Source organism: Peromyscus eremicus, chromosome 8b (genome assembly GCF_949786415.1).
Source record: "Peromyscus eremicus chromosome 8b, PerEre_H2_v1, whole genome shotgun sequence".
Classification (NCBI taxonomy): domain Eukaryota; kingdom Metazoa; phylum Chordata; class Mammalia; order Rodentia; family Cricetidae; genus Peromyscus; species Peromyscus eremicus.
The window spans coordinates 62,105,833-62,132,702 of NC_081424.1; the positions used below are offsets into that span (position 1 = coordinate 62,105,833).

At 40.4% G+C, this 26,870-nt stretch overlaps 1 protein-coding gene across 1 annotated transcript; it reads right to left on the minus strand.

Moving 5' to 3' along the window:
• Nucleotides 1–862: 862 nt before the first annotated feature.
• LOC131918705 (fructose-bisphosphate aldolase A-like) lies at nucleotides 863–3,827 on the minus strand. The gene has a single exon (XM_059272931.1). It carries the CDS (start codon nucleotides 3,739–3,741, stop codon nucleotides 2,485–2,487), a length of 1,257 nt encoding a protein of 418 aa, XP_059128914.1. The 5' UTR covers nucleotides 3,742–3,827; the 3' UTR covers nucleotides 863–2,484.
• Between the last annotated feature and the right edge of the window lie 23,043 nt (nucleotides 3,828–26,870).

Consider the following 26,870-nt stretch of genomic DNA (forward strand, 5'->3'; position numbering starts at 1 on the left):
TTAATCTGTTCTCATTCAGCCAACAAAATATTTAGTTTGGAACCCTAATGAAGATCTTTGTCACAGACAGCAATGGTAATTTCCAGTCACTCTGTGGAGATTATAAAACCAAGAGGCAGGACAGGGTCTGGGGAGATGACTTGGTGGGTAAGAGCAGTTGTGGTTCAAGTATGAGGGCCAGACTTCAGATTCCAGCATTCATGCTGGATGCTGAGGATGGAAAGCCATGCCTATCCATCCAGTGCTGTGGAGACTGAGGATGAAGGATCACTGGGCTGTGCTGCATGCTAGTCTAGATAAATCAGTGAAGAACGCTGTCTAAAAAAAGGAATGATCGATACAGACACCTAGAATTAGCTCTAGTGTCTGCTCACAGACATCACCACACACATGTAAATATTACACACACATATATGAAAAAGCAGGACAGGCAACAGATGACACAAAGAAATAATGATGCTATTAAATAGTTAAATTTCTGCTAATTTTGATATGCTTAAATATACCATTTTTTGAATATTTAAATGATATAACTAGATTTAGCACTTTAAAGGAAAGATAGAGGAAATTGTAGTACTTTAGTGTTTTTCCTTTGCTCAAATTTACAAACCAAAACAAGTTAATATCTACGTGTGTGTGTTTACCCATGCATGTGTGTGTGTATCCAAAATTTATTTATTTATTCTCTTTAGTTGTTGGGACTCAGAAAGTGTCAGTAACTAAGAATTACATGCAGACCACATAAAGCAGAAATAAAAAGAGTATCCATTTCTTCTTTCTTTTTTCACCGTTGACCCTGTTTCTTAAAGTGTCATTGTATTAGTCAGGGTTCTCTAAAGGAACATAACTGATAGAATGAATATAAGTATGAGAAAGGGATTTATTAGATTGGCTCATGCAGTATGGTTCAGCTAGCCCTACACTACCTGTCTCATGCTGGGGAGGTCAAGAACCTAGTAGTTGTTTAGTTCACAAAGCTGGATGTCTCAGCAGGCCTAATCTAGTGCTGAAGGCCTAGAAGATTCCTGGAGAGCTCCTGGTCTTCAGTAGACATTGGAAGACAGCAGTAGCTGGTTTTAACATTGTCAATGGAATGTCTCAGTGACAAGATAGATGAGTTTTACAGAAGGAGTAAAGGCAAGCAGGCAAAACCAAGATTCCCTTCTTCCATGTCCTTGTCTGAGCTGCGGCTTGGAAGGGACTGCCATCTTTTAGATGGGTCAATCAAGCTCCTCCCAGAATATCCCATAGCTGTGTTTTAGTTGATTCCAGATGCAATCAAGTAGAGAGCTAAGATTAGCCATCAAAAGTCCACCCTCTGTCAACTGGATACGCCATTGCATCTCCTTATTCAGAAGAGGTCACTCCACTTTGCTGTCAAGCATGGAAGACCAATGAATTTTTTGATTATTTTCCCTCTGTTTCCCTTCTTTGACTATGAAGTAAGTTCCTTGGTCAGAAGTAATGCCATGTATAATAATACCACAATGGTGGGTAGGTATTCTCTAAGTCTATGGGTGGTAGTTTGGGCAGAATAATTATATGTGGGAAAGGCAAATCCACGATCAGAACAAGTATCTATTCTTGTACAGAAGAGGGGTTGTCCTTTCTATGATAAAAGTGATCTCTTGTGGACAACTAATACCAGGTTGCAGGCTGGTCACCCCCAGTACTGGTGCCATACTGGAGCTTACTGTTGATCTCTGATGTTGATAGCTGACCTGGGACTCAGCTGTAGCCAGATAGACACGGTGGAAGGAGGGAATAACCTTGAGCAAGTTGTCCTCTGATTGCCCACACATGCTTTGGCGCCCTCCCCCGAAGTTTGGCATGTTGACTTCCACCCTTTCGTTCTTACGCTGTGCCAGTGAGATGTGCTTCTTGTAGACAACAAATAGATGTGTTTTTTCTTTTTTACTCCAATCAGGTAGTCTGTGCTTTTTAATTGCTGAGTTAAGACAATTTACATTTAGGATTGTTAATTGAGAGGGGTTTGCTTCTTGTAAGTTTGTGTGCATGGTGTCCTCCTAGCTTGTCCTTTTTGCCCTGCCTTAATTTTATAACCATTTACTTGGTTACTGAGTTGGTCATGATTTATTCTTTCCTAGTTCTTTTTGTTCATGTGTTTCTCTTATAATATTTATTCTTTTTTATTCTCTCATGTTTGGGACTACCTCATGTTTGGGACTACCTTTCTTCTTTCCCTGTGTATAATATGTTAGTATTTTTTGCTTACTGGTCATGGATTATGTTAGTTTGTGTTTATTTTGGAATGTCTTCTCTCATTTTTTCCCCTTTAAATAGTTGTTTATTGGCAGTGGGCTGGAAGGGATGGCAGAATTAGCGTTCACAGACAACACCACACACCAGTCACGTGGGCAGCATAAGAGTGATGGGAAAGAGCCTGAAGGCCCCTCTTCAACAGCAAGTGGGTAGGCAGGGGCCTGGAGTGTCGATGGGGCAGCTTTACTTGGTCACTTCTGTTTAGTAGGCATGGTTAGAGACGAAGAGAGATTCACTGGCTGCGGCTCCAGACTGACCACTTGGGGTATACTTTCCTTGACAAGCGAGGCTGTTGGCCTGGACTCGTTTGATGTATTCCTCCTGGGCAGCTTTCGTGTTCTCCTTTTTTCCACCCCAGGCCTTCAGAGCAGAGGCCTGCAGGGCTCGGCCATAAGAGAAAGTCAAGGCCCATGGCTTCAGCAGGGGGCACTTGTTGATAGCATTGAGGTTGATGGACGCCTCTTCCTCACTCTGCCCTCCAGACAGGAAAGTGACCCCAGGAACAGCAGGGGGCACTGTGCGACGAAGCGCTGTGACAGTTGCAATGGCAATCTCCTCATTGGAAAATTTCTGGGTACAGGCCTGGCCTGGGGTGACCATGTTGGGCTTCAGCAATGTGCCTTCCAGATAGATATGGTGGTCACTCAGAGCCTTGTAGACAGCAGCCAGTACCTTCTCAGTTACATACTGACAGCGCTTTAAGTCATGGTCCCCATCAGGGAGGATTTCAGGCTCCACAATGGGTACAATGCCATTCTGCTGGCAGATGCTGGCATAACGGGCCAGAACATTGGCATTTTCCATGATGGCAAGGGCTGAGGGAGTATGTTCCCCAATCTTTAGCACACAACGCCACTTAGCAAAGTCAGCTCCATCCTTCTTATACTGGGCACAGCGTTCAGCCAGCCCATCCAGCCCTTGGGTGGTGGTCTCGCCATTGGTTCCCGCCAGGGGCACCACGCCTTTATCTACCTTAATGCCCACTACACCGCCTTTGGACTTGATAACTTGGGGGAAGGGACATCCATCATCCGCCTTCTGGTACAGTGTCTCGTGGAAGAGGATCACCCCCCCAATGCAGGAATTCACACGGTCGTCAGCAGTCAGCAGCAGCTGGCGGTAGAAGCGCCTATTCTCTTCCGTGTTCTCAGCGCCAATGGACTGCAGCCGCTTGGCAATGCTTCCGGTGGACTCATCTGCAGCCAGGATGCCCTTGCCCGGAGCCACAATTCTATGAGCGATGTCAGCCAGTTCCTTCTTCTGCTCCGGGGTCAGTGCTGGGTATGGGTAGTGCATGGCGCCTGTGGCAGCACATTCCTTTCCTAACTCTCTCTGTTGGTGGGTGTTGCCCAGCTGACAGCGGGGTTGCTCATTAGCAGCTGGGGGAAAGGAGAAGGCCACAGCCAGGGACAGGCGGGTCATGTTGAAGCTGGACACATCTGGCCTGTGCGTTGCCATGGGTCACCTTGCCTGGCACAGGAGGGGGTGGATCTGCTGGGGACGGCGGCGGTGGGTAAGCCAAAGGACTGAGGACCGAACGCGGCTAGAGTCACCAGAACCCGGTTCTGCTGTGCGTTCCAAAAGAACGTAGCCTATTCAGCTGAGTTGGGGGTGGGGTCTTTTCTCAATTTTTAACGATAAGCATTTTGGATATAGTTGTCTTGGTCGGCAGTTAATCATTTTCAAGTCTTTAAATGCTTTTCTGGATTTTGGGATTTCTGTTTAGAGGTCTGATGTTCTGGTGTGTTTTCCTTTGTATATGACTGGTATATGTTTCTTGCAGGTTTTAATATTGTTTCTTTGTGTTGTACTTTGAACACCTTGGCTACAATGTGTCACAGAGTGATTCTATCATGCCATGTTTACTTGGGGTTCTAACATGTTCCTGTCCTTGGATTTCCATTTTATCCCTGGATATGGGAAACTTCCTCATTCCTTTCAGTTTTACCTCTGTTCCTTCTTGTATGCCATGACTTTTTAGGTTTGGTCTGTTAATTTTTTTTAAAAGACTTATTACTTTTATTTGTGTGTGTGTGTGTGTGTGTGTGTGTGTGTGTGAGAGAGAGAGAGAGAGAGAGAGAGAGAGAGAGAGAGAGAGAGAGAGAGAGAGAGAGAGAGAGAAGAGCCAAATGTGTTCTGATATAATGAAAGCCAGAAGAGGTCTTGGATTCTGGGAACTGGAGTTACAGGCAGTTGTCAGGGTTTGATGTAGATGCTAGATTCTGAATTTTGGCCTCTGGAAGAAGAGCCAAGTGCTCTTACCTGCTCCAGCCCCAGATTTGTTCTCTTGATTATGTCCCATATTTCTTGGTTGTTGTAATTATGCTTGTTTATATTTTTGCATTATATCTTTATATAGCTTTTTCTCAACTTTATCTTCCGCCCTCAATCATTTTTAATTGTACTTGATCTAGTGATTTTATGATGCATTCTATTCTATTCTTTATTTGATTGACTGTTTAATTTCCAATATTTCCCTCTTTATTTCATAATCAGTGTCTTTGACTAATTTTTCACGCATAATGCTGGTATTATTTTAAAATTGTTTATTTTTATCTTATGAGTATGTGTTAGTACCTGCATGTATATATGTGCACAGCATACATGCCTGGTGCCAATAGAGTCTAGAAGAGGGCACTGGATTTCCCACAACTGATGTTACAGATGGTTGTGAGCTACCATGAGGATGCTGGAAATGGAATCTAGGTCTTCTGCAAGAACAACAAGTTCTCTTCAGCTCCCATGTTGCTGATCTCACCTACATGCTGAATTGATCAACTTCTTTCATTGGCTTATTTATTTCTATTTCAAAGTCATTGATGGCTTTTAAATGTAGAATTTGTTCTTCAGCATTTATATCATTTTACTATCTTTGAACTTAGTAATTTGGCACCATAATCTCTTGGAGACTTTAAGATGTCTTGCTTTTCATGTCTGTAGTGTTTTTATACTGTAATTTGTGTACAAATTGGGATAGACATCTCTTCCAGTTTTATTTGGGAAATCTTCTTAGTGTGTAGTCTACACTTGTGGGATAAATCTCTAATATAACTCAGAGAGGAGAAAACAAACTACTATAACATCAAGAACATTATGCTAAATGATATAGAAACACACTTAAAATCAGTTAAACCAATTAATACATGACCTATGTCATTAGGAAAGAAAATGTCAAATAAAATGTAGAGTATGCTATGACATGAAACATTTCTTTGGCTAAATGTAGACAACTTAGTTAAATAAAGGAAGGGACAGATAAAGGTGAAAAACAAATAACAATTAAAGTTAAATAAAGTGAAGGAAAACTAAAGAATAAGAAATAATCTGATGACAAGGGAAAGAAAAAAAGAAAGATTAAAAAATTTTGATTGTTCTATAAAGGAATAATGTGTAAAGAAAATTAGATAAATGTAAGAAGATGAATGCAAAAATAAAAGTATGAAGCTTTTTTAAAAAATTAAGATAAAACTGAAATACTACAAAAAGTATAGCGAAAAGAAAAGAATGTAAAACACAATGGTAAAAACAACACAGATATTCTGGAGACTTGTCATCTAATGTTGTTGGTTGTTTTACTCTTTACTCTTTGCTCTTTTGGGGGGCCCCCACCCAGCTCTCAAATAAATTCATATGTAGGCTTATTCTTCTTTATGAATGCCTGGCCTTAGTTTGTCTTGTTTCTAGCCAGCTTTTCTTAAATTACCCTATTTATCTTTTGCCTCTGGGCTTTTATCTTTCTCTATTTTTGTACATCTTTCTTTACTTCTTTCTCCATGGCTTGCTGTGTAGCTAGGGGGCTGGCCCCTGGAGTCCTCCTCCTTCTCTTGCTCATAGATCCCCTTTTCTCTCTTTTTCTCCTTCTGTTTATTCTCTCTGCCTGTCAGGCCCACCTATCATTTTTCCTGCCTTGCTATTGGCCATTCAATAGACCAATCAGGTGTTTTAGACAGGCAAGTAACATAGCTTGATGGAATTAAACAAATGAAACATAAAATAATGCAACACATCTTTGTATCATTAAAACAGATATTTCACACCATAAACAAATGTAACAAGTCTTAAAATAATATTCCACGACAGTCTAGTATGGGATTCTTTCTGATGGGAAGAGGTGGTGTGGTGTCATTTATCTTTCTTACCTTTTATGCTGATGCTGAGCCTGGACAAGTGTCAGATGTCTGACAGGTCTGTTTTCACTGTAGTAGCTGCTCTCCTTTGTTTACTGGTGTTTCCATTTGCCACACTTCAGCTTCTCATTCTGTAGAACAGGAGGGTTTTTACAGTCTTGGGTGGTTAATGTTCTAGCAAGGAGGAGTCTCCTGAGTGCATTGGGAGTTGAGGGGGAAGCAAATGTACTGCTAAGATCTGTACAGGTAGACCAGTTTCTGTACTTGGATAACCCTCTCAGCAGATAACACCCCATTGTCAGGAAGATGTTCTAGGTGTGAAGTACTCAGCTGCATCTTCAGAGTTCTCAGTTGCTGTACAAGTGAACTCCATGACAGGTGGTCCACCTTCTCCATAGGAAGAAACATGCCTAACACTGTAAATTTAGCCAAGAACCCATGGTTGGGAAGCTTACAGGCTTCAGGTGTGACTCTACTACTATTATTCTGCTAAATGCATTCTGCTAAATGCACATAGTATCAAACTGCCATCTAAATTTGCATCCTTCTACCTATAGATTAGTGTAGTTCCCAGATCTCATCAGGGAAGTTTCTTTATATAGTAGATGGTGGTTACCACAGAAACTTAAAATTGGTCCAAGTGCAAAGACTACGTCAGTGGAGTGTGCTGGCTAGTCTTATGTCAACTTGATGCAGGCTAGAGTTATCTGAAAGATGGGAACCTCAATTGAGAAAGTGCCTTCATAAGATTCAGATGTAAGGTGTTTTCTTAACTAGTGATTGATGGAGAGGGCTCATCCCATTGTGGGTGGTACCATCCCTGTGCTAGTGGTCCTGGATTCTATAAGAAAGCAGGCTGAGCAAGCCATTGGGAACAAGCCAGTAAGCAGTACCTCTCCATGGCCTCTGTGTCAGCTCCTGCCTCTAGGTTCCTGCCCTGTCTGAGTTCTGATCCTGACTTCCTTCAATGATGAACAGCAATATGGAAGTGTAAGCCAAATAACTACCCCCCCCACTTGCTTTTTGGTCATGGTGTTTTATCACAGCAACGGTAACCCTAATTAAAACAGGAATGTTCAGTCACAAATAGACAAGTATATCACACTTACTTCCCAAGGCTCAGGGCCATCATGGAAGAGAGGATGGAAAGATTTTGAGAGTCAGAGGTCTCAGAGGACTGGGGCAAAACAGTGTCTTCTGGGCATGACAGGATTGCTGCATTCATGGACTCACAGCATCTGTGTTGGTGGTTACCGGGGAAGGTAGAGTCACTTTTCTTCAGTGATGTTGCACAAATTGGAATTGGGGGATTAAAAAAAAGACACAAAGTTAGGGTGATAAGGAGGTGAGAGTGGATCTGGAAGATTCAAGGAGAGGAGGGAGGTGAATGTGATAAAAATTTATTGAAATACTCAAAGATTAATAAACTATTTAAAATACTTACAACTCATAAGACAATGAGTGCTTTTACTCTCCACTCCAGTCTTTTTTTTTGAGGTATATTATGCTTTGCCTTGATTTACTAAATGTCCCAGTTTCCTTTTTATTGCTGTGATAAAGAACACGATCAAAAGGAATTTGGAGAAGAAAAGGGTTTAAGGGTTTATTTCATCTTACAACTCTCAGATCACAGTCCATCACTGAAGAAATTCAGGTCAGGAACTCAAGGCAAGAATGTGGAGGCAGAAAATAAACTAGAGATCATGGAGGGGTGCTGCTTACTGGCTTGCTCTCCATGGTGTGCTCAGCCTGCTTTCTTACGTAAGCTAGGACCACCTGCTCAGGGGTGACTCTGCCCACAGTGGGTTGAGCCCTCTGATATCAATAATTACTCAAGAAAATGCCCAGAGACTTGCCTGCAAGTCCATCTAATATAATTTTCTCCATTGAAGTCCTCTTTTCCCAGATGTCCCTAGCTTGTGTCAAATTGACAAAAAACTAACCAGCACACTAAGTTTTTTCTTAAGTTGTCTGTGTTTCTAACCTAAACTCTTACTTTTGAGAGAACAAGAACTGAGGATAAACCATTATTTGGTAAAAGGAGCAGATGTTTACATGTTTTGGCCTGTGCATTGGGTAAATAGAAGCTGTTAACTTTTTTTTCTAAGTATAGAGGGGTGCTTCATTCTATAAAGATCAGTTTTGCTTCAAAATGAAACAGACTTACAAGTCAATAGGTAGATACAGACCTATTTCCACAGTCTTTCTCATTGATGTGGTAGCTATGAAATTCAACATTCTTTCATATTTTGTCAAGCTTGTTTACATTATTTACGTTTCTATTATGTTGATTCCTCAGAGTAGATATTTCTCATTGTATATTTGTTAAAAAGCCTTCCTGCTTTCACCGAACTAGTGCTTAACTATGATTTATTTTTTATTTATTAGTATTTGTAAAAAAAAAAACTGACTTCCTATGCTTATTATGCTTCTGATTATTGGCCATCATCTGCCTGTGTGAAATATTCTCTTGGGCGGGGGAGATAGAGTTCAGCTAGTAAAGTTCCAGTTGTATAATCACAAGGACCTGAGTTCTGTCCCCAGAACTCACATACAAAGCTGGGAGTGGGGTGGTGGCAGTTATTATAATCCCATTGCTGGAGAAGCAAAGAAAAGGGGGTCTTCTGGGCTCACTGGCCAGTTAGTCAAGTCTGATTGGTAAATTCCAGGCCAAGTGAGAAACTCTTAACTCACACACCGAAGTGACAGCTTCTGAGGAACAACACCTGAAGCTGACAGACCCCAACCCTCATATAAACACACACAAATGAATGTGAATTCCCCCTCTATGAGTACACATTCGTTTATTCTCTCTCTCCCTCTCTCCTCCTCCTCTGTCTCTTTCTAAACTCTCATAAGGTAAGGAAATTTTTACCATTCTTCATCTCCAGTACTTAGAAGAGTATCTGGTACATAGTAAGTGCTAAAAGAATTGTTGTAATAAATAACTATTATATAACTTGAAATGTATTCTGCAAGAAAATTAATTAGAAAAAGGTTTAAAAATGCCTTTGAGGTTGAAAAATCTAATAATACACTTTCTCATAGTAAGAATTACTTGAATAAAGTGCTTTGGAATGATTTAAAGACTTAAAAGTGAATTTATCATATTTGTACTACTTTTTAAACAGGGAATATTTGTATTCTTCTATATGTAGCTATCTAGTCTGACCAGCACCATTTGTTAAAGATGCTATATCAGTATGTATTTTTTGGTTTCCTTAACAAAAATCAGGTGTTCTTAGGTGTGTGGATTTATATCTGGGTCTTCAACTTGATGCCATTGATCAGTGTGTCTGTTTTTGTGCCAATACCATGTTATTTTTATTACTATTGCTTTGTAGTATAGTTTGAAGCTGGGAAATGGAGACATCTCTAGCAGTTCATTTATTATGTGGGATTATTTTAGTTATCTTAAGTTTTTTGTTTTTGTGTTTCCATATGAAGGCGAAAATTATTCTTTCAATTTCTGTGAAGAATTGTGTTGGAATTTTGGTGGGAATCGGTGGATCTGTAGACTGTTTTTTGTAGGATGGCCATTTTCACTGTATTAGCCACACCCATTCACAAGCAGTAGTGAGTTGTTCAGTTTCCATGAGTTTATAAGCTTGCTGTTTCTGTTGTTGTTGACATCCATCTTTAATCCATGGTAGTCAGATAAGATGCAGGGTGTTATTTTAATTTTCTTGTATCTGTTGAGACTTTGTTTTGTGTCCAAGTATGTGGTCAATTTTGGAGAAAGTTCTATGAGCTGCTGAGAAGCTTTTGTGTTTGGGTGAGATGTTCTATAAATATCTGTTAGATTAATTTGGTTTGTAATATCATTTAACTGTAGAATTTATCTGTTTAGTTTTTGTCTGCATGATCTGTCTATGGGAGAGAGTAGGGTGTTGCAGTCATTCACTTTCACTGTGTGAGGGTTAATATATGATTTTAGCTGTAGTAATGTTTCTTTTATGAGCATGGGTGCCCTTTAGTTTGGTGCATAGATGTTAAAAATTGCAATATTCGCCGGGCGGTGGTGGCGCACGCCTTTAATCCTAGCACTCGGGAGGCAGAGGCAGGCGGATCTCTGTGAGTTCGAGGCCAGCCTGGTCTACAGAGCGAGATCCAGGAAAGGCACAAAGCTACACAGAGAAACCCTGTCTTGAAAAAACCAAAAAAAAAAAAAAAAATTGCAATATTCTCTTGGTGGATTTTTCCTTTGATTATGTAGTATTCTTTCCTATTCTGATTAGCTTTGTTTGGAAATCTATTTTGTCAGATATTAAAATGGCTACACTGGCTTACTTCTTGAGTGCATTTGCTTGGAATATCCTTTTGCATCCTTTTACCTGAGGTGATGTCTATCTTTGCTGTTAAGGTGTATTTCTTGGATGCAACAATAGAAGGGTGAATACTGTTTTCAAATCCATTCTGTTAGTCTGTGTCTTTTTATTGGAGCTTAGAGGCAGGTGAAAAATCCAAGCAGAGATAATAGGGAGGAGAAAGGCGAGGTCAGAGGGGACACTGAGAACCACCTGGGAAGCAAGATGTAATGGGACACAGGTAAAGCCACAGAACAGGTGGTGATACATATAGATTAATAGAAATGGGTTAAGTTGTAAGAGCTAGTTAATAATGAGCCTGAGTCATAGACCAAACAGTTTGTAATTAAAATAAGCCTCTGAGTAATTATTTTATAAGTGGTTGTGGGATCGTGGGTGGGAGAGATTCATCAGGACCACAGGGCTAGATGGGACAAAGAAACTTCTGTCTACAGGGGGTGGGGTCATGCAAGTAGGTTGCATCAAGACAAAGAAGAATCTGGAGAGATGGTGATGAAAGGGTTAGTGGGATGCTGTGTTAGAACCAAGAGTTGGAGTCTCCAGTGAATGGAGTTGAGGTGGGAGAAGAGACACATGTAAGTCACCAGGCTGAGGGTGAGAATGGACAGGTTGTAATGAAGGACAGGAAGGATAGTGTGAATCACCTATTTGAGTCCCTGCCAGGTGTGGCCACTGGGGATTCTGGGTAGAAAGTATTTCTAGGTATTGGAGGCTGACATGAAGGAATGGGGAAGAGGAGTACAGGGGTGCCGAAGGGTCCACAGGGAGAAAGAAAGCTGGGTCCACAGCAAGGTTTGGAGTGCCCTTGGAATGGTGGCAGGGTGGGAGCACAGGATCCTGCAAGCAGGCTGCTCTAGGGCTGGGGATGACATGGAAGAGCTTGTAATGGTGGACAGGAAGGAGAGTGGGAATTGCCTACTTGAGCCCCAGCCCATTGTGGCCACTCAGGTCCCAGATTGAGAATGTTTCTCCTTATGGACAGATGACTCAAAGGGATTAGAAGAAGGAGCAAGCCTGCATCCACCAGGGGGGTCCTTGGAGTCCACAGGGAATAGAGGCAGGGTGGGAGGAAAAGTCTACTTACTGCAGGGCTAGGGATGAGGCTGGAGACATTAGTGATGGAGGGCAGGGAAGGAGAGTGGAAATGGCCTACCTGAATCCAGGTCTGGTGTTTCTAGCTTTTCATGGCTGTCACAGAAGGATGGGGGGAAGGAAGAAAGCTGGGTCTGCTGCAAGGTTTGGTGGAGTCCCCAGGGAATGGGGTAGGAAGGGAGGAGAGGCTCTTGTAAGCAGTCTGCTACAGGGCTGTCAATGAAACTGGAGAGATAGTGACAGAGGACAGGAAGCAGAGAGGAGATAGCCTGCCTGAGTCCCAGCCCATTGTGGCCACTGGTTCTACGCAGAAAGTCTAATTTTGCTAGTTTTGATTTGGAGTTACTCTATGTAGTTCAGGCTTGCCATGAACTACTAATCTTGCTGCCTTGGCCTCTTCAATACTTGTTATCCTCAGCAACATAAAGATTTTAATGTTGAGATATAGAAAACAATATTTAAAAGCTCTGTCTGTTTCATCATAATTTGAAAAGTCTATGTACCATGCCAGCTTACAGGGGCCACTTTTCATTACGCATTCTGAGAGTCCTCTTACAGACTGTCCTTTGATTATTTTGCTCAATAATGACTAATTTAATAATAGACTGCAAATAACAACTAATTTAATAGACTGCAACCCCCCAGCATAGCCACTAGTCAGGGTATTAGTTGATATTGTCTCTTCAATAACACCATCAGGACGGGCGATCACTGATTTTGAAGTTCTAACCTTTTCAATTGTCCACTTCTCATATAGTCAAGAGGGATTACACAAACTTCAACCCCAGCTGTGCTTGGACACAGTAAAGCTTCCCCAGTCTCAAGATGCAGAGGCTTATTTTTTAAAGAACCAGCAATTGTAAAGTCATTTTGAATATGTTTGGCACCATGATCATCCTTATAGTCCTTATTATCATTTTCTCCTTTATCTCCCCATTTGAAAATAATAGAGACACAGCACCACTAAGGCATGAAAATGAAAGGGGGAATTTGCATTCCTTTCTCCTGAGACCTCTTTCAGGAAAGTGGGAAATCTTACAGCTGGAGTGCAAATAATTGCTGGCTGCAGGGATCTACAGACCAAGAACTGTGTAAGAATGCTCAATGGGAATTAACTCCAGGGTCCTTTCCATGCAGGGTGAGCAATCCACAGCTCTTTCTTTTCAGAGATTCCTGTGGCATGCTCCTAGAAATTGCTGTGACTCTTCTCCCAGGCCATCTTCTAACACCCTGTTCCTTCTGGGCCTCGTTCACAGCTTTCCTGTGTGGAAACCTGAACAAAACCTCCCAGGAGCAATTGCTCAGTTTTATCAGACCTGTGAGCAAGCAACACCGAGGACAGACATTTCACACTTCCCCCTTTTAAGCATCTAACTTTATACAAAGCCAACATATTGTGCACTCCTTAAGCTTTTTCGTGAACAGTGTAAGCATCCTGGTACCACCATTATCAGCATTTTCCAAAATCCTCATCTAAGGGAACCCACTATCACAGGAATGAGAATAAATTTATTTTTGTTGCTGAAAAGAAAAAAAAATCATTCAATTTGAAGGATTAGCAGTTATTAAAATAATATTTGTTCAAGGTTAAGCCCACAGCCTAGCAAACAGAGCTCTCTTGTACGTTAGTAATCTAGAGATAATGCATGTTCTACTTCAAAGGCTTTAAAAGGAGTCTCTCAGCAGCCTGTGAATTAATATGGATGATAAAGAATACAATTCAATTTCTAGTTGAATGATCAGAGATCAATGTTTAATCACTGTGTGTTTCCTAACAAATTGAAAATCTGTAACTCAGAAACATTCTTTAGAGGAAAAGTTCTACTTAAGTTATTCAGCTTCAGTGAAGAATATTTCATGTTAAATTTCATAAACCCAGTCATCTAAAATAAAGAGCTGCTCACAGTTGAGTTACTGGTAGGTATGAGGGTTAAGTTCATTATGTACTGATTAGAGATCACACACTGCATTATAGTACCTTTCAAAGTATCCACCAAGCAATATTCTGGATAGTAACTGACAACAGTAATCTATAAGAAAGGGTGCACGTGGGAGGAGTGAGAGGGAGGGGAGATCTCAGCCCAAGTCCTCAGAAAGCAGAAGGAAAGAGGAAGGCTTCTTTGCAGGATTTTATTTGGGGAAGCAGTTGTTAAGGGAGGTCAGCTGGGGGATAAGATTGTAGCATAAGTGAGAATGAGTCCTTCTGTAGGCCATGAATGTGTGTTGCTTTCATTGGTTGATAATAAAGCAGTTTTGGCCAATGGCAAGGCAAGATAAGGTTAGGCGGTACAATTAAAGCGAGGACAGAGATGAAGGGCGGAGTTGGGGCAGATGCCGAGGAAGAAAAACATGTAGAAAATGAGGTAACAAGTCACGAACCATGTGGCAAAGTGTAGATAAGAAATATGGGTTAATTTAAATGTAAGAACTAGCTAGTAATAAGCCTGAACCACCGGCCAAGCATTTATAATTAATATAAGCCTCTGAGTGGTAATTTGGGAAGTGATTACCGGGTATAATCAGGTGGATGGGACAGAAAGCTCCACCTCCATTTACAGGGAAGTCAGTTCAAGACAGCATGCTCTTTAGTGGATCAATACTGTGTTCTCCATGGATGTTCCTTTGAGAATGTTAATTTTCTGAGGCTGTTACTAGGACCTGTATCAATTAGATCACAGAAGATTTTTCCCTTGTTATTCAGTTTCTTCCAATATTAAGGACATAGAATGGCTGATGTCACCAATTAATTTCTCTTGCCTTTTGTTCAAGGTTATGCTATAAAATGCTAATTACCTTGAATACAGCGTGCACCTATGTGATAGCTTCTAGTTGTATGTCACAGACTTGGTGCCACAGATCCAGCAAAACCCTTAGGTAGAAATAAAGAAACTTATGGTACAAATGAGGTGAGATGTTTTGAAGTTACCTGTATTTTAGTGAGGCCCCTTCCTGAGACAACAGAATGAGAACATAGGAGGATGTGAGAAGGGACAAATTGGTCTCTGTGGTTTGATCATGTGGTCTGGCTCTTCATGGAAGTCTGTGTGTATTAACACTGGCAATGTAGAAACTACATTCTTTGCTTATCTTCCTACTGGTCAGCCCAAAAGAACAGGTAATAACTGTGGCTCTGAGTTGGCAGAACCTCTACTGTGTAGCCATCTCTTAGTCCTGGGACATCAAGGTCTTTTTTTTAGCAAAGACTTAGCTTTAAGTGATGAGAAGAACATTAGGTTTGTGGTGATATATTGTGTACCCTAATAAAATTTGCCTGAAGTCAGAGAACAGAACAAGCCACTAGATTAAACATAGAGGCCAGGAAGTGGTGGCACATACCTTTAATCCTAGCACTCGGGAGGCAGAGATCTGTCTGGATCTCTGTGAGTTCAAAGCCACCCTGGACTACATGAGATTGATTCAGTCTAGGAGAGAACAGAGCCAGGCAGTCATGGCACATGCCTTTAATCCCAGTACTTGGGAGTCACACGACTTTAACCCCAGCACTGGGAAGGAAGTAATATGGCTGGGTGGATAAAGGTATGTAAGGCGTGAGGAGACAGGAACTAAGTCCTTTTGGCTGGAGGTTTTTTGGCTGGAGGTTTTCCAGGCTGAGCCTTTCAGGTGAGGATTCAGAGGATTTCAGTTAGAGGATTCATGGAGTTGGTGAGGTGAGACATGGCAGTGGCTTGTTCCTTTGTCTCTCTAATCTTTCAGCATTTACCCCAATATCTGGCTCCTGGGTTTTTATTATAAGAACATTTAAGATTTGAACAACAAGGTTTACACTGAGAAATAGTATGAGAAATTACCACACACCACCCCCTCAGTTTTTTGATTCATGTATTCTATTGTCAATATATCATTTGTTGATTCATTTTGTATACCCCATCCTGAAATTATTCAATTTCCAATTCTGAAAGGGCAAGCTAATATTTACCTAATCTAGTAGCAGCCCATTACATTTCTGTTTCTGGATGGCACAGTATCTCATGGAGTAGAGAAACCTGTACTCATGTTCCCATTCTTGTACTGTTTACTTATAAAATATTCTCAGACATCTATATAATGTAGATAATTCAAGCATCATGAAAGTTCTTATATGGTGATTATGTCCATTATGAGTTAGAAGGTGCAATCTCAAAGTAATTTTGATTTGCTTTTCCCTGATGGTTAAGGATGAACATTTCTTTGTTTCCCAGCCATTTGATTTTCATTTCTCAAGAGCTCCCTGCTTAGTTTAGAATCCCATTTTTTAATTGAGTTATTTTGTTTTCTTGAAGTCCATGGTTTTTAATCTTTTACATACTTTAGATATTAACCCTTTATTGTAGTGGTTCTCAACCTTCCTAATGCTGCAACCCTTTAATACAGTTCCTCATGTCGTAGTGACCCCAACAATACAATTACTTTGATGCTACTTTATGACTGTAATTTTGCTACTGGTATGAATTGTAATGTAAATATCTGATATGAAGGATATCTGATATGTGACCCCAAAAGAGTTATGACCCACAGGTTGAGAACCACCACCCCGTATTTGATGTATAATAGGTAAAGATTTTTCCTATTCTGTAGCCTGCTGCTTTGTTGGAATGATGGTGTCTTTTTCTATATAGAAGTTTTTCAGCTTCATGAGGCCACATTTATTGTTGTTTGTTTTAATATCTGTGCTATCAGTGTCCCATTTAGAAAGTCTTTTCCTGTGCTCATGAGTCCAAGAATATTCTCCACTTTCTCTTCTATCAGGTTAGTATAGATGGCCTTATGATGAGGTCTTTAATCCATTTGGGGTTGAGTTTTGTGCAGGGTGATATAGATCTATTTGCATTCATCCAGTTTGACCAACACTGTTTGTTGAAGATGCTGTCTTTTCTTCAGTGTGTATTTTTGGTTTGTTTGTCAAAAATTGGTTGTCCATAGCTGTATGAAGCCAGAGATTTTTAATACATTCTCTTTATGTTGTCCTGGCTGGTTTCCCATGTTCTGTTTTCAGCAGAAGTATGATAGGGTCATCTTTCCTGGCAAATCAATATTATCCAAAAGGTTTATAAAATTTTCTGAGGGGAAAAAAGCAACTTAAAATTACTATTTTTGTTTTGAGATTTTAATTATATTAATTCCTCTTCCTTTTCATACCTCCAAAACTTTCATATACTCCCTGTCCTTTTTCACATTTGTAAGCTCATGGCCCCCTTTTTAATTGTTATATACACACATTCTTAAATACATAAATATAACTGGCTCAGTCTATATAATGTTACTTGAATGTATTCTTTCAGGGCTGAATATTTGGTTTTGAATAGCTAGTTGGTGTGCTTTTCCTTGGGGAAGAGTATTTCTCCCACTCTCAGAATCCCTTAGTTGCCTGTAGTGCTTTGTGTAAGGTTGAGACCTCATGAGCTTTCCCCTGTCCAGCTTATCATGTCTATTGTTGTCCTTATTCAGCTTATGTTTAGGCAGTAGGTTGGTGAGACCTTATTAATGTAGCTTCTGAAATTCCTAGAAGACATAATCTCACAGAAAACTCCCTGGTCCCCAGACTCTTACAATCTCCCCCCACCTTTTCTGCAACAATCTCTGAGCCTTGTATCAGGGGGATCTGGGCACCATACAATCTGTTTTTCTCTGTATTTTGATCAGTTGTGGTTTTGTGAATAGTCTTTGTCTGTTGCAAAGAGAGTTTCTTTTATTAAGGATGAGGACCACACCTGAGCTGTGGGTACAAGGACAAATATTTAGACCGTAGTTAGGATTTACGCTGGTTTAGTAGAGCAGTGCTTGTAGGTTCTCCTCAGCGATCCATGACGTTAGTAGCTGTGGGTAGTTGACTAGGTTTCCAGTATCAGACATGATTTCTCTGTTTTTGAGTGGGCCTCAAGTCCAATTAGAGAGCTGTTGGTTACTGCCAAGGTAAGCATGCCACTGCTGCATGTTGAGAAAGATTGTTGGTTCCTTCCTTCCTTTGCAAACTTTCATGAACTTTCCAGCACTGTGAAGGCTAGTCCTTACGGAGGAGACTAAAAGCAATGCTTACATTGTAGTTTGGTGTCTAGTTGTTCTGGAAATTAAACTTCTAAGGATATTTCCTTGTCTGCAGAAGAAATATGATTAGACTCAAGCCCGGTTTAGTGAGGAGCAATTCTGTAAAAGCATTATAGGGCTCAGTGGTTAAGAACATGTACTGCTTTTCTGGAGGGCCTGAGTGAAGTTCCTAGCACCCACATCAGGTGGCTTACAACTGCCTATAATTCCAGCTTCAGAGATTGAGGTCTCCAGCCTATGAAGGCAGCTGCACTCATTCAGGTACACACACACACACACACACACACACACACACACACACACACAAATAATTAAAAGCAATAAAAATAAATCTTTTAAAAAGTCATTGAATCCTGGTATTTATGTTAGAACAGGAAAGTAGCCATTACCATGGGAACTCTGTCTCTAGTAATTAGCATTTCTGAAATACTCATTTTTTAGGCTTCTTTTCCTTGCTGAATTTTGTAACAGGTACAATTAAGAAAAATGTTGATTGAAATTACTAGATCTAACCAGTTAGTAATAACACACAAAGATTATCCTTATTATTTTAGCCAACAGCAATTTGGTTTCCAAATTTAAAACACTTCTCACTAATGGAGAAAAGCAAATTAAAGTGAAAATTCTCTTTAGTATAAATTTTCTATGTTCATTGGCATATAGATTTCAAGTGAATGGGCTGTTCTCAGAATTTCTTGGTAAATTTAGGTAGCCAATTAAGATAATGAATACATATCACAGGAAACAGCTATGTTTCCTATCTGTCCATACCATTGTTGTTACCCTGGTGATTTCTAACTCACGTCTCTGGTTGCCTGGAGCCAGGAAAAGGACTTAGGTGTGTTGGAGCAACAGTTTTCACAGTAAAACTTCTCACATGTGGAAAATGAGGACCTGAAGGGGCCCAGGTGTTCCAGGTTGGGGAATTTATGGTTTGAGAGGGATGGGTTCATTTTAGCTTCATCCTGCCAGCAAACTTGGGAACCTTGGATTGTAACTGCTCAGGAGAGGAAAGGGTTGCTTCAGTGGCTTTCTCTTTGTAACAGCTTGTGTCCAGGTAGATCTTAGCCTCCAGTGAATTGTTTAAAGGGGTTTACATGATGACTTAAAATAAAACTTGGATGCCATGGTCAAAAAGACCCTTTTCATGGTACCCTTTGATGGTATCAGATTTATCTGTCACAGCCAATTCTTCAGAAATGGCAGACACTAGCACCCTTCCTCGAGACCAGTACTTCTCAACCTTCTTAGTGCTGCGACCCTTTAACATAATTCCTTATGTTGTGTTGACCCCCAACCATAAGACTATTTTTGTTGCTATTTAAGAACTGTAATTTTGCTAGTTATGAATTGTAATGTAAATATCTGATATGCAGGATATCTGATATATGACCCCTCTGAAAGGGTTGTGTGATCCCCAAAAGGGCTGTGAATTATAGATTGAAAACCATGGCTCTAGATGGTCTAGCTGACCCTGGCCACTAAAGCCACAGACTGAGGCTGACCTGGGGAAAGTTGGTGCCTATTCTTACAGTAGTTTCTTCACAGGTTTCTGAAGTAGCCTGTCCAAGTCAATCCCCGTTCCCTGAGAGCTTATAGTTTGAGGCTGTTTAGTTTTATCTTAACTACTTTCTCTACCTTAACTATTATAATGTTTTCAGAGAAGGAGTCTGAGTTATAACTTAGCAAGGAAGAAACTGAGGTTTTGAAAGGGGAAATGATTTACTTGTTTTGACCACACCATTATCCAATATCTCTTCTGAGGACGAAGTCTCTACATATGGATGCTTTGTCTTGAGCTCCTTGGCCCAGTGCTCACAGATAACTAGTGGACTTCCATCTATCTTCTCTGTTGTGATTACATGGTTTCAGAAACCTCTTCCCACATTTGTAACACTACTCTCCCGTAGTGACAAACTGGCTCATTTTGTCCACAATTCCTTTTTAATTTTAATAACCCTGATTTAGCTACCCAACTCCTGCCTCATTGTACTTGTCTAAAACCCAGCTGCCATTGAAACACAGGGGAGGGAAGAGACGTGAGAGAGAAGTGGGAAGGCCTGTTAGAAATCTGGGCCTATGCATGCTACATCCTGCCACTGTGTTCCAGGGAAGCCAGGCAAAGGGACAGGGGCAGCTCTTTAGACATTGCCATGAGCAGAGTTGATGTCTTGCTGTATGTCACATCTGGATAAGGCTGTGGATGACTATTTTCTTCCAGTAGGCTGATTAGTACCTATGAGAGCTAGCCAGCGGGAATGAAGTGTGTTGGTAAGTACTGACTTAACATCTTCATGTCTTGTGACCTGTGAGTGTGGTGTCTTCACAAGTACCATCAAGTACCGGTGAACAATAAAGAGCAATGTCTGAAACAGGCTGTATTGTTTTTGGGGTCTCCACAATACTTCTAACAGCTTGAGCAGAAGTATCCCATATTTGGCACCGGGCTTTGTATTTGGCAATGTAGTTCTTCCAGGATGAGACTAATTCTCTATGTAGGGCAACTCCAACTAAACTCATTCATATGAAAAAATATAGGAAATTTATAAAAAGGTAAGTTTTCATATTGGTTTTTCAGACATCTTTAGTGTCAGCTATCCCTCCCTCATCTGTATCAATCAATATACAAGAATAGGGGCTCAGCAGGGTGTGGGAAGCACCAGTAGTTCCGGAGGCTGGAGGCAGACACCATGCCGGCCGTGGGGTTCAGATCACATTGTGCGCCACTTGAAACAAGAGCCAAAGGGTGTATGTATGAATATATATCAATTTATTAATGGGTGCTATGGGAAAACAGACTCACAGATACAGGCTAAGGTTGACCCAGCTACAGAGTACTTCAGTTTTGCCCATGGGTGAATGGAACCAGTCATCTGGTCTCCTATCATACTGAGAGAGAGAGAGAGAGAGAGAGAGAGAGAGAGAGAGAGAGAGAGAGAGAGAGAGAGAGAGAGAGAGAGAAAGAGAGAGAGAGAAGAGAGAGAGAAAGAGAGAGAAGAGAGAGAGAGTGAGGAGAGAGAGTGAGAAGAGAGAGAGAGAGAGAGAGAGAGAGAGAGAGAGAGAGAGAGAGAGAGAGAGAGAATGCTCTCTCCTCAGTTTTAAACAGTCACATACCCAGGGGAAAAAAACATACAACCATTGGTCCAGATACCCTAAGGTCATTGGCGGAGTGAATTCCCACAACACCCATCCTCTCCTCTGCCCTGTCCTTCTATCCCTCCTACTTAAGCTTACATTTCGTAACTCCTCTTACCCCTTTCATAGCTTCTGTGTTCTATTATTCTCCCTTGAGATCTCACTGCCCCTTCTACACAAATGCTCTTTACAGTCCATTGGATTCTGTAGGAACTCCAAATTGAACACACAAATCTAGGGAAATGATGCTGAGGTTCACATATGGGTGAGAACACGTGGCATTTGTCTTTCTGGGTCAGGGTTACCTTACTCAAATGTTTCTCAGCTTCATCTATTTAACCTTCAGATTTTGCTTTTAGTTTACAGCTGAATAAAATCCCAGTGCATGTGGGTACACAATTTCATTATGTATTCATCAGTTGATGGGCATCTAGGCTGTTTCTGTGACCTAGTAATTATTAGAACTTTCCAACCTTAATCTTATTCAAACCTAAAAAATCAAAATATTTTAGAGTGAAATAAAAATGACCTTTATTTTTGTTTTTAGAAAATTATTCCCCTGCCCTCCATGATTGCCGATTACCCTAAGGAGGAGGCTAGCTTGGTTTGTTTCCATGCTGCCTCCCACCAGTATGTTCTAAGTGAATCGACACAGTTTCAAGCCAGTGTCCTTCCAACCACCACCAGTGTTCATTTAATAAGTTCATTTATAATGAACCAATAAAGACATCGTCTGCTATAAAAATTTGACAGTTCATAGGAGAAAGCTGAGGGTGCTGATTTGACAGATAAGGGAGTCCTGTACACCCAGACTCATGTTGAATACTCCTCTAATAGAGAAGAGGTAGGGCCACCCAAAGACCATTTAAGAAACAGCTATGATGTCAGATGTCACTAGAAAGAGGAGTATTCAGTTTAGGAGTGACTGTTTTTGTCTCTCAGCATTCTCAATAAATGCGGACACATCATACTTTGATGGTCCATGGGACTCACAAAAGTACTGACTGGGTGGGGCTTGTGCAATAAAACTCATTTTAGTGCTCTGTGGAAAGAAAACTTAGAGTAATATGGCAACTTGCTAGTTTTAGGACCACCATGCAGATTCCGTGTTCGCTGCTGATTTGACAGCTGTTGTCCTGCTGTGTTCTTGCTCCAGGCTGTGCAGAGAGGGAGCTGTGGAGGAAACCATAAGCACTTGATTTAATTAAAACCATTACCAACACTATTTCTCATCTCATTTCATACCTGCTAAGGTATAGATTACACAATCAATACACGGGGAAAAAATACAGTTTTGTTTATGGCTAAAAAGAGTGCAAGAGGGGTCCTGCAGCAATTAAACTGGAGGGAACTTTTCTTTGGAGTTAGGGACTAAAGGGATGCAGGGAGAGAGGGAAGGAGGGAGAGGAAGAGAGAATGAATATGAATGAAGGAATATTCGAACTCAACCGATCTTGTGTTGAGTTGTCCAGTGCTGCTATTTAGAAGCCATGAGCCACAGGCACTGTTCTATTTTTTGCTCCAGCTGGACAGTTTCAGGTTTCATGAAGATCTGCACATTAATTCCAGGGAGAATCCTGTCCATCCAGTTCATCTACTGACTTGCTATTTAGTTTGAAGAACTTGCAATGTTCAGACAGATATTGTTACTAATACTGGAAATCACTGGAGAGAGGAAGTAAATTTCATTCACTTCTGGGAGTTTCTTGTGGCTAAATATATTGCTTCTTTTTTAATGGGTAACTTATTCTGTTTTTTTTTTCTGGTTTTTTAAACTGAAATTTTTATGCTTTGTGAACCCCTGTAGTGTAGGGAAGACAGACCAGTTTGTAACCGTTGTTATGGATGACTTTTAAAATTTTACTATCTTATTATTTGGGAAATTTCCTTTTGTGAAAACAGTTTTTATAGCTAGCATTTATTGAATACCCAATACAGGCCAAACACAACTTTTCAAGTCATTTAAATAATTTGCCTTTTATTGTCTTAAGTCCAATGAAATGGAGTGATTTATACTGTTCCACAGAACATGTTCTGCATAACTCCAGAGAGTGTCACATAGGATAGACAATTTTTCTGAAACAGGAAGTCAATTTTAATATTCTTATTTTACAGATTCATATGCCTATTTTACAGATTTTGTTTTTAAAGCCAGAAGATCAAAAGCCCTGACTACCATGAAATGGTAGAAGAAATAAATGGAACTTGCCATGGCAGCTCTCTCTGAGTACCCTGGATGGGGCTATTCTTAATAACAATTGCCATAGCCATTATTAAATATGCTGTTTTTCTGTCACTTCCTCCAAACATCTACCATGGTTGGATTTGTGGTGCTTAATGGCACCAGACTTCCTCCAATTAAATAGCTCAATAATGTTTTTTTTTTTTTTCCCCTAAATTTTCTAGAATAGTTGTTGTTGGTGCCTAAACTCTACATGCTATTTCTGGTTCTGGATGAAAATTATCTATAGATAGTACTACCCAATAGAAATTTCTGTATGGCAAAAATTATCTATAATTGAGGTGCCAAAAAAGTAATCACTAACCATCCATGGCTCTTGAACATTTTGAAAGACATGCACACAGTAGTGGAAGAACTGACAGTTAGCTACAGAGCTTGAAGCTGTTTTTTGAGTTAAGAATATCTTAATCTTTATTGTGGAAATGATACCAGTCGTTTATGTTAGAAATGTACCTGCCAGCTAGTTTGTGGATGAGTAGCTAGAAAAATAAGAGAGAAAGATAGTAAAGGAGAAGAAACGATGTGCCCAGAGTCTCACACTCTGCTAACACAACGATGTCCTTAAAGGCATAAAGATCACATAGCAGTTTGCCTTGGGGACCAAAATCTTTATTTAGGAGTTTTCATAGACAGTGCATACAATCAAGGCCAAGGCTCATCAAATTGAAGACAAACACGAGAATTGTAGTTTTTAGGAAAATGCTGTAAAATTTATCCCCCAAACATCAGTTAGCATTAGTTATTATCACCTTCCACCATCTTTTGGAGTTTATGCAGAATTTTACATAGTACATCTAGAGTATAAATACATTTTGTTTCCAATTACTTTAAGACAATTTTAACAAAAGATATTTGATAAAATCTTTTCATCAATTTTGTCCAAACCAAAGTCTCCTCCAAATAATAAATGTTAGACTTTGGACTCCTTAGAATGGTTAGGTGTAACAGCAAGTGATACCTAAAAAAAGAGCTAATTGTTAGACCAAGCTGGATGGCTAATTTCTCCTGGAAAGGGCTTGTGCTGGCCTTGTCTGGCTATTTTCGTCACACATCATTAGTCTTGAATAGACGCCTCACAGGAGGAATCCCATGTTGGCTGCCCACTGGGAGCAGGTGTTGTCCCTTATTGAGCAGTTCATAGCTGCTGCAAGGGCCTTTGTTGCCTACAGCTCCCTGCAAGGCTTGGCCTCCCTTGGGAAGCAGCTGCGGAACACTGCCAGCCACATCTCTCCCCTGACTGCCTGTTAGACCCCTCCACTTTCAGCTTGAGTTACCTACAGCCATAGTCATACAGACCACGCAGGAGTGATACTGTCACATAGAGCTGCCTTGTAAAATATAAAGAGTCTAGCTGAATTTAAGTCTAGGATAAAAAAGAATAAAGCTTATATGGGATAAACTCACATTGGAAGTATTATTTAGTCCTTATCTGCAGGCCATGTTTGACTAGGCTTCTTGTGCTTTAATAATTTGTTAGGCCTGGTGCTGTCATCAAAGGTGTCACCTCTCTAGCTCTTGTCCTTTTGGTTAGAGCCTAGCCTTTAATGCCTGAGCCATCTGTCCAGCAAGATACTTCAAGATCTTACCGTGTGTGTGTGTGTGTGTGTGTGTGTGTGTGTGTGTGTGTTGACTAATACTTTGATAATGGGAGCAATCACAGAATTTGAGTCATAGCTGTGGCATAATGGCATTAATGGCAAAAATGGCTTGGCTGATATTGGTTGCTATGGAGTTTCCTTTAACCATCAAGAACGGCAATTTAAGCTGTAAAAGAAGGTCAATGATCAATTCAGAGTCTGGGACCTTTTCTTCTTTTATGGAGGGGTTGAGGAGCAGAAGTAAAATGATGTAGTTTTTTAGTTGCTTGTTTCCAAGATTAACATATAATGCTGTTTACAATTTCTATTTGTTTACAATTATACCTTGCTGAGTGAGGCTATATGCATTTGCAGCACCATATTTAAACTAAGAAAAAACAGCTGGGTGTGGTGGCTCATGCTTTTAATTCCAGCACTTGGGAGGCAGAAGAAGGCAGATCTCTGAGACTTTGAGGACAGCCTGGTGTACAAAGTGAGTTCCAGAACAGCCAGGGCTACACAGAGAAACCCTGTCTCGAAAAACCAAAAACCAAAACCAACAAACCAACCAACTAACTAACCAACCAACCAACCAAACAACAACAACAAAAACCTAAGAAAAGACAATCATTATGCTAATGATTCATAATGAACAATGAATAAATAAAAAACGCATGTCTTATATTATTACAACATTATAAATTCTTTTTTTTTTTTATCAAAGAAACTGAATTTATTAGTTAAAATCTTATAGTAAATAAAAAGTTAGACTGAGATCATGTCACTAGTGAATGCTATTTTATGTTGAAAGAATGTATAATTAAAAATTTAAACTCAGAACACACTTGATAAATCAGAAAAAAGACATACACACACACACACACACACACACACACATACATATATAGTATGATTCAAAATGAAGTTGAAAATGAAAAAAAAATACTATTAATCACAACAAACCTGGCAACATTTAGCTGTGAAGGCCTGGAGTCATTTGGCAGGCAGCACAAAGGAACTTCTGTGTGTGTGTGTGTGTGTGTGTGTGTGTGTGTGTGTGTGTGTATGTGTCAGGGAGATTGTAAAAGGAGAGCTTCCTTGTACAGGACTTAAGAATTTGTACACTTCTCTAACTGGATTTTTTTAGAAGAAAAGTACAACACAAATCCTCATAAGGACTCTGGTCCTTAACCATCTTCGTTCTACGTCATCAAATCTGTAACAAAACATCAGAGAGTAAAAATGCTATGATGAGCCAGTGTGACTGGCAGAATGACTCATTTTCTGACCTTCCTGTTTCAAAGCCGGCCATGGATGGCCGTCTAGAAAGGGCCCCTGCGTTTAGGTCAACACTTTGTTCTTCTGTAGTTGGAATCTTTAGTCTATTGGTCCTCTAGTTTTCACAGGCCTAGAACTTGAATTCTTCCTTATCTGTTGAGCCCTTCTGGGAAGAAAGATTTCTCATAGTTCTGACATCATACATTTTAGATCGTTTTTACTCTGAGTCTCAAGTTAAATCTCAGCATCTAGCTTGTGCTTTTTAAGGATCTGTTCCCGTGTTTGAAATGACTACATTTGAGTGGAACTTTACAATGTACTTTATGGCTTGACATCTTCTTTGGTATGCATAGAGCGTGTTGCACAAAAGTTGTTCTATCTTCACTGAATTTTTTTGTGTGTCACGTGTTTTGTATCACCTCATTCATTTTAGTGCAGAAACACAGACCATTTTCTGGTAAGCATTGTGCTCATGGCATGTGCCTGGTTTTATTTTCTCAAGCTTATAGCCTTTCATTGGTTCAAGGTAGAAATTGAAGAGGTTCTTGCTGACAATCATTGCACTAGAGAGTGTTCACTTAGAGAGGGTTCGTCTGGAAACTCCGGCCTGGCCCCGCCCCTCCCCATTCCAAACCCGTCACTCTCAGAAAGACCCCCAAAATCCAGGCTCCTCCTCACCCGAAGCTCAAGATCCAATCTACAGAGTATTTAAGTTTCCCCCTCCCCCCACTGCCTAGACTGGTGATGTTATTTCTCCTGCCTGCAC

What these genes read in the sequence shown, in the direction of transcription:
- LOC131918705 (XM_059272931.1), bottom strand. Translation starts at nt 3,741, where the DNA reads ATGGCAACGCACAGGCCAGATGTGTCCAGCTTCAACATGACCCGCCTG.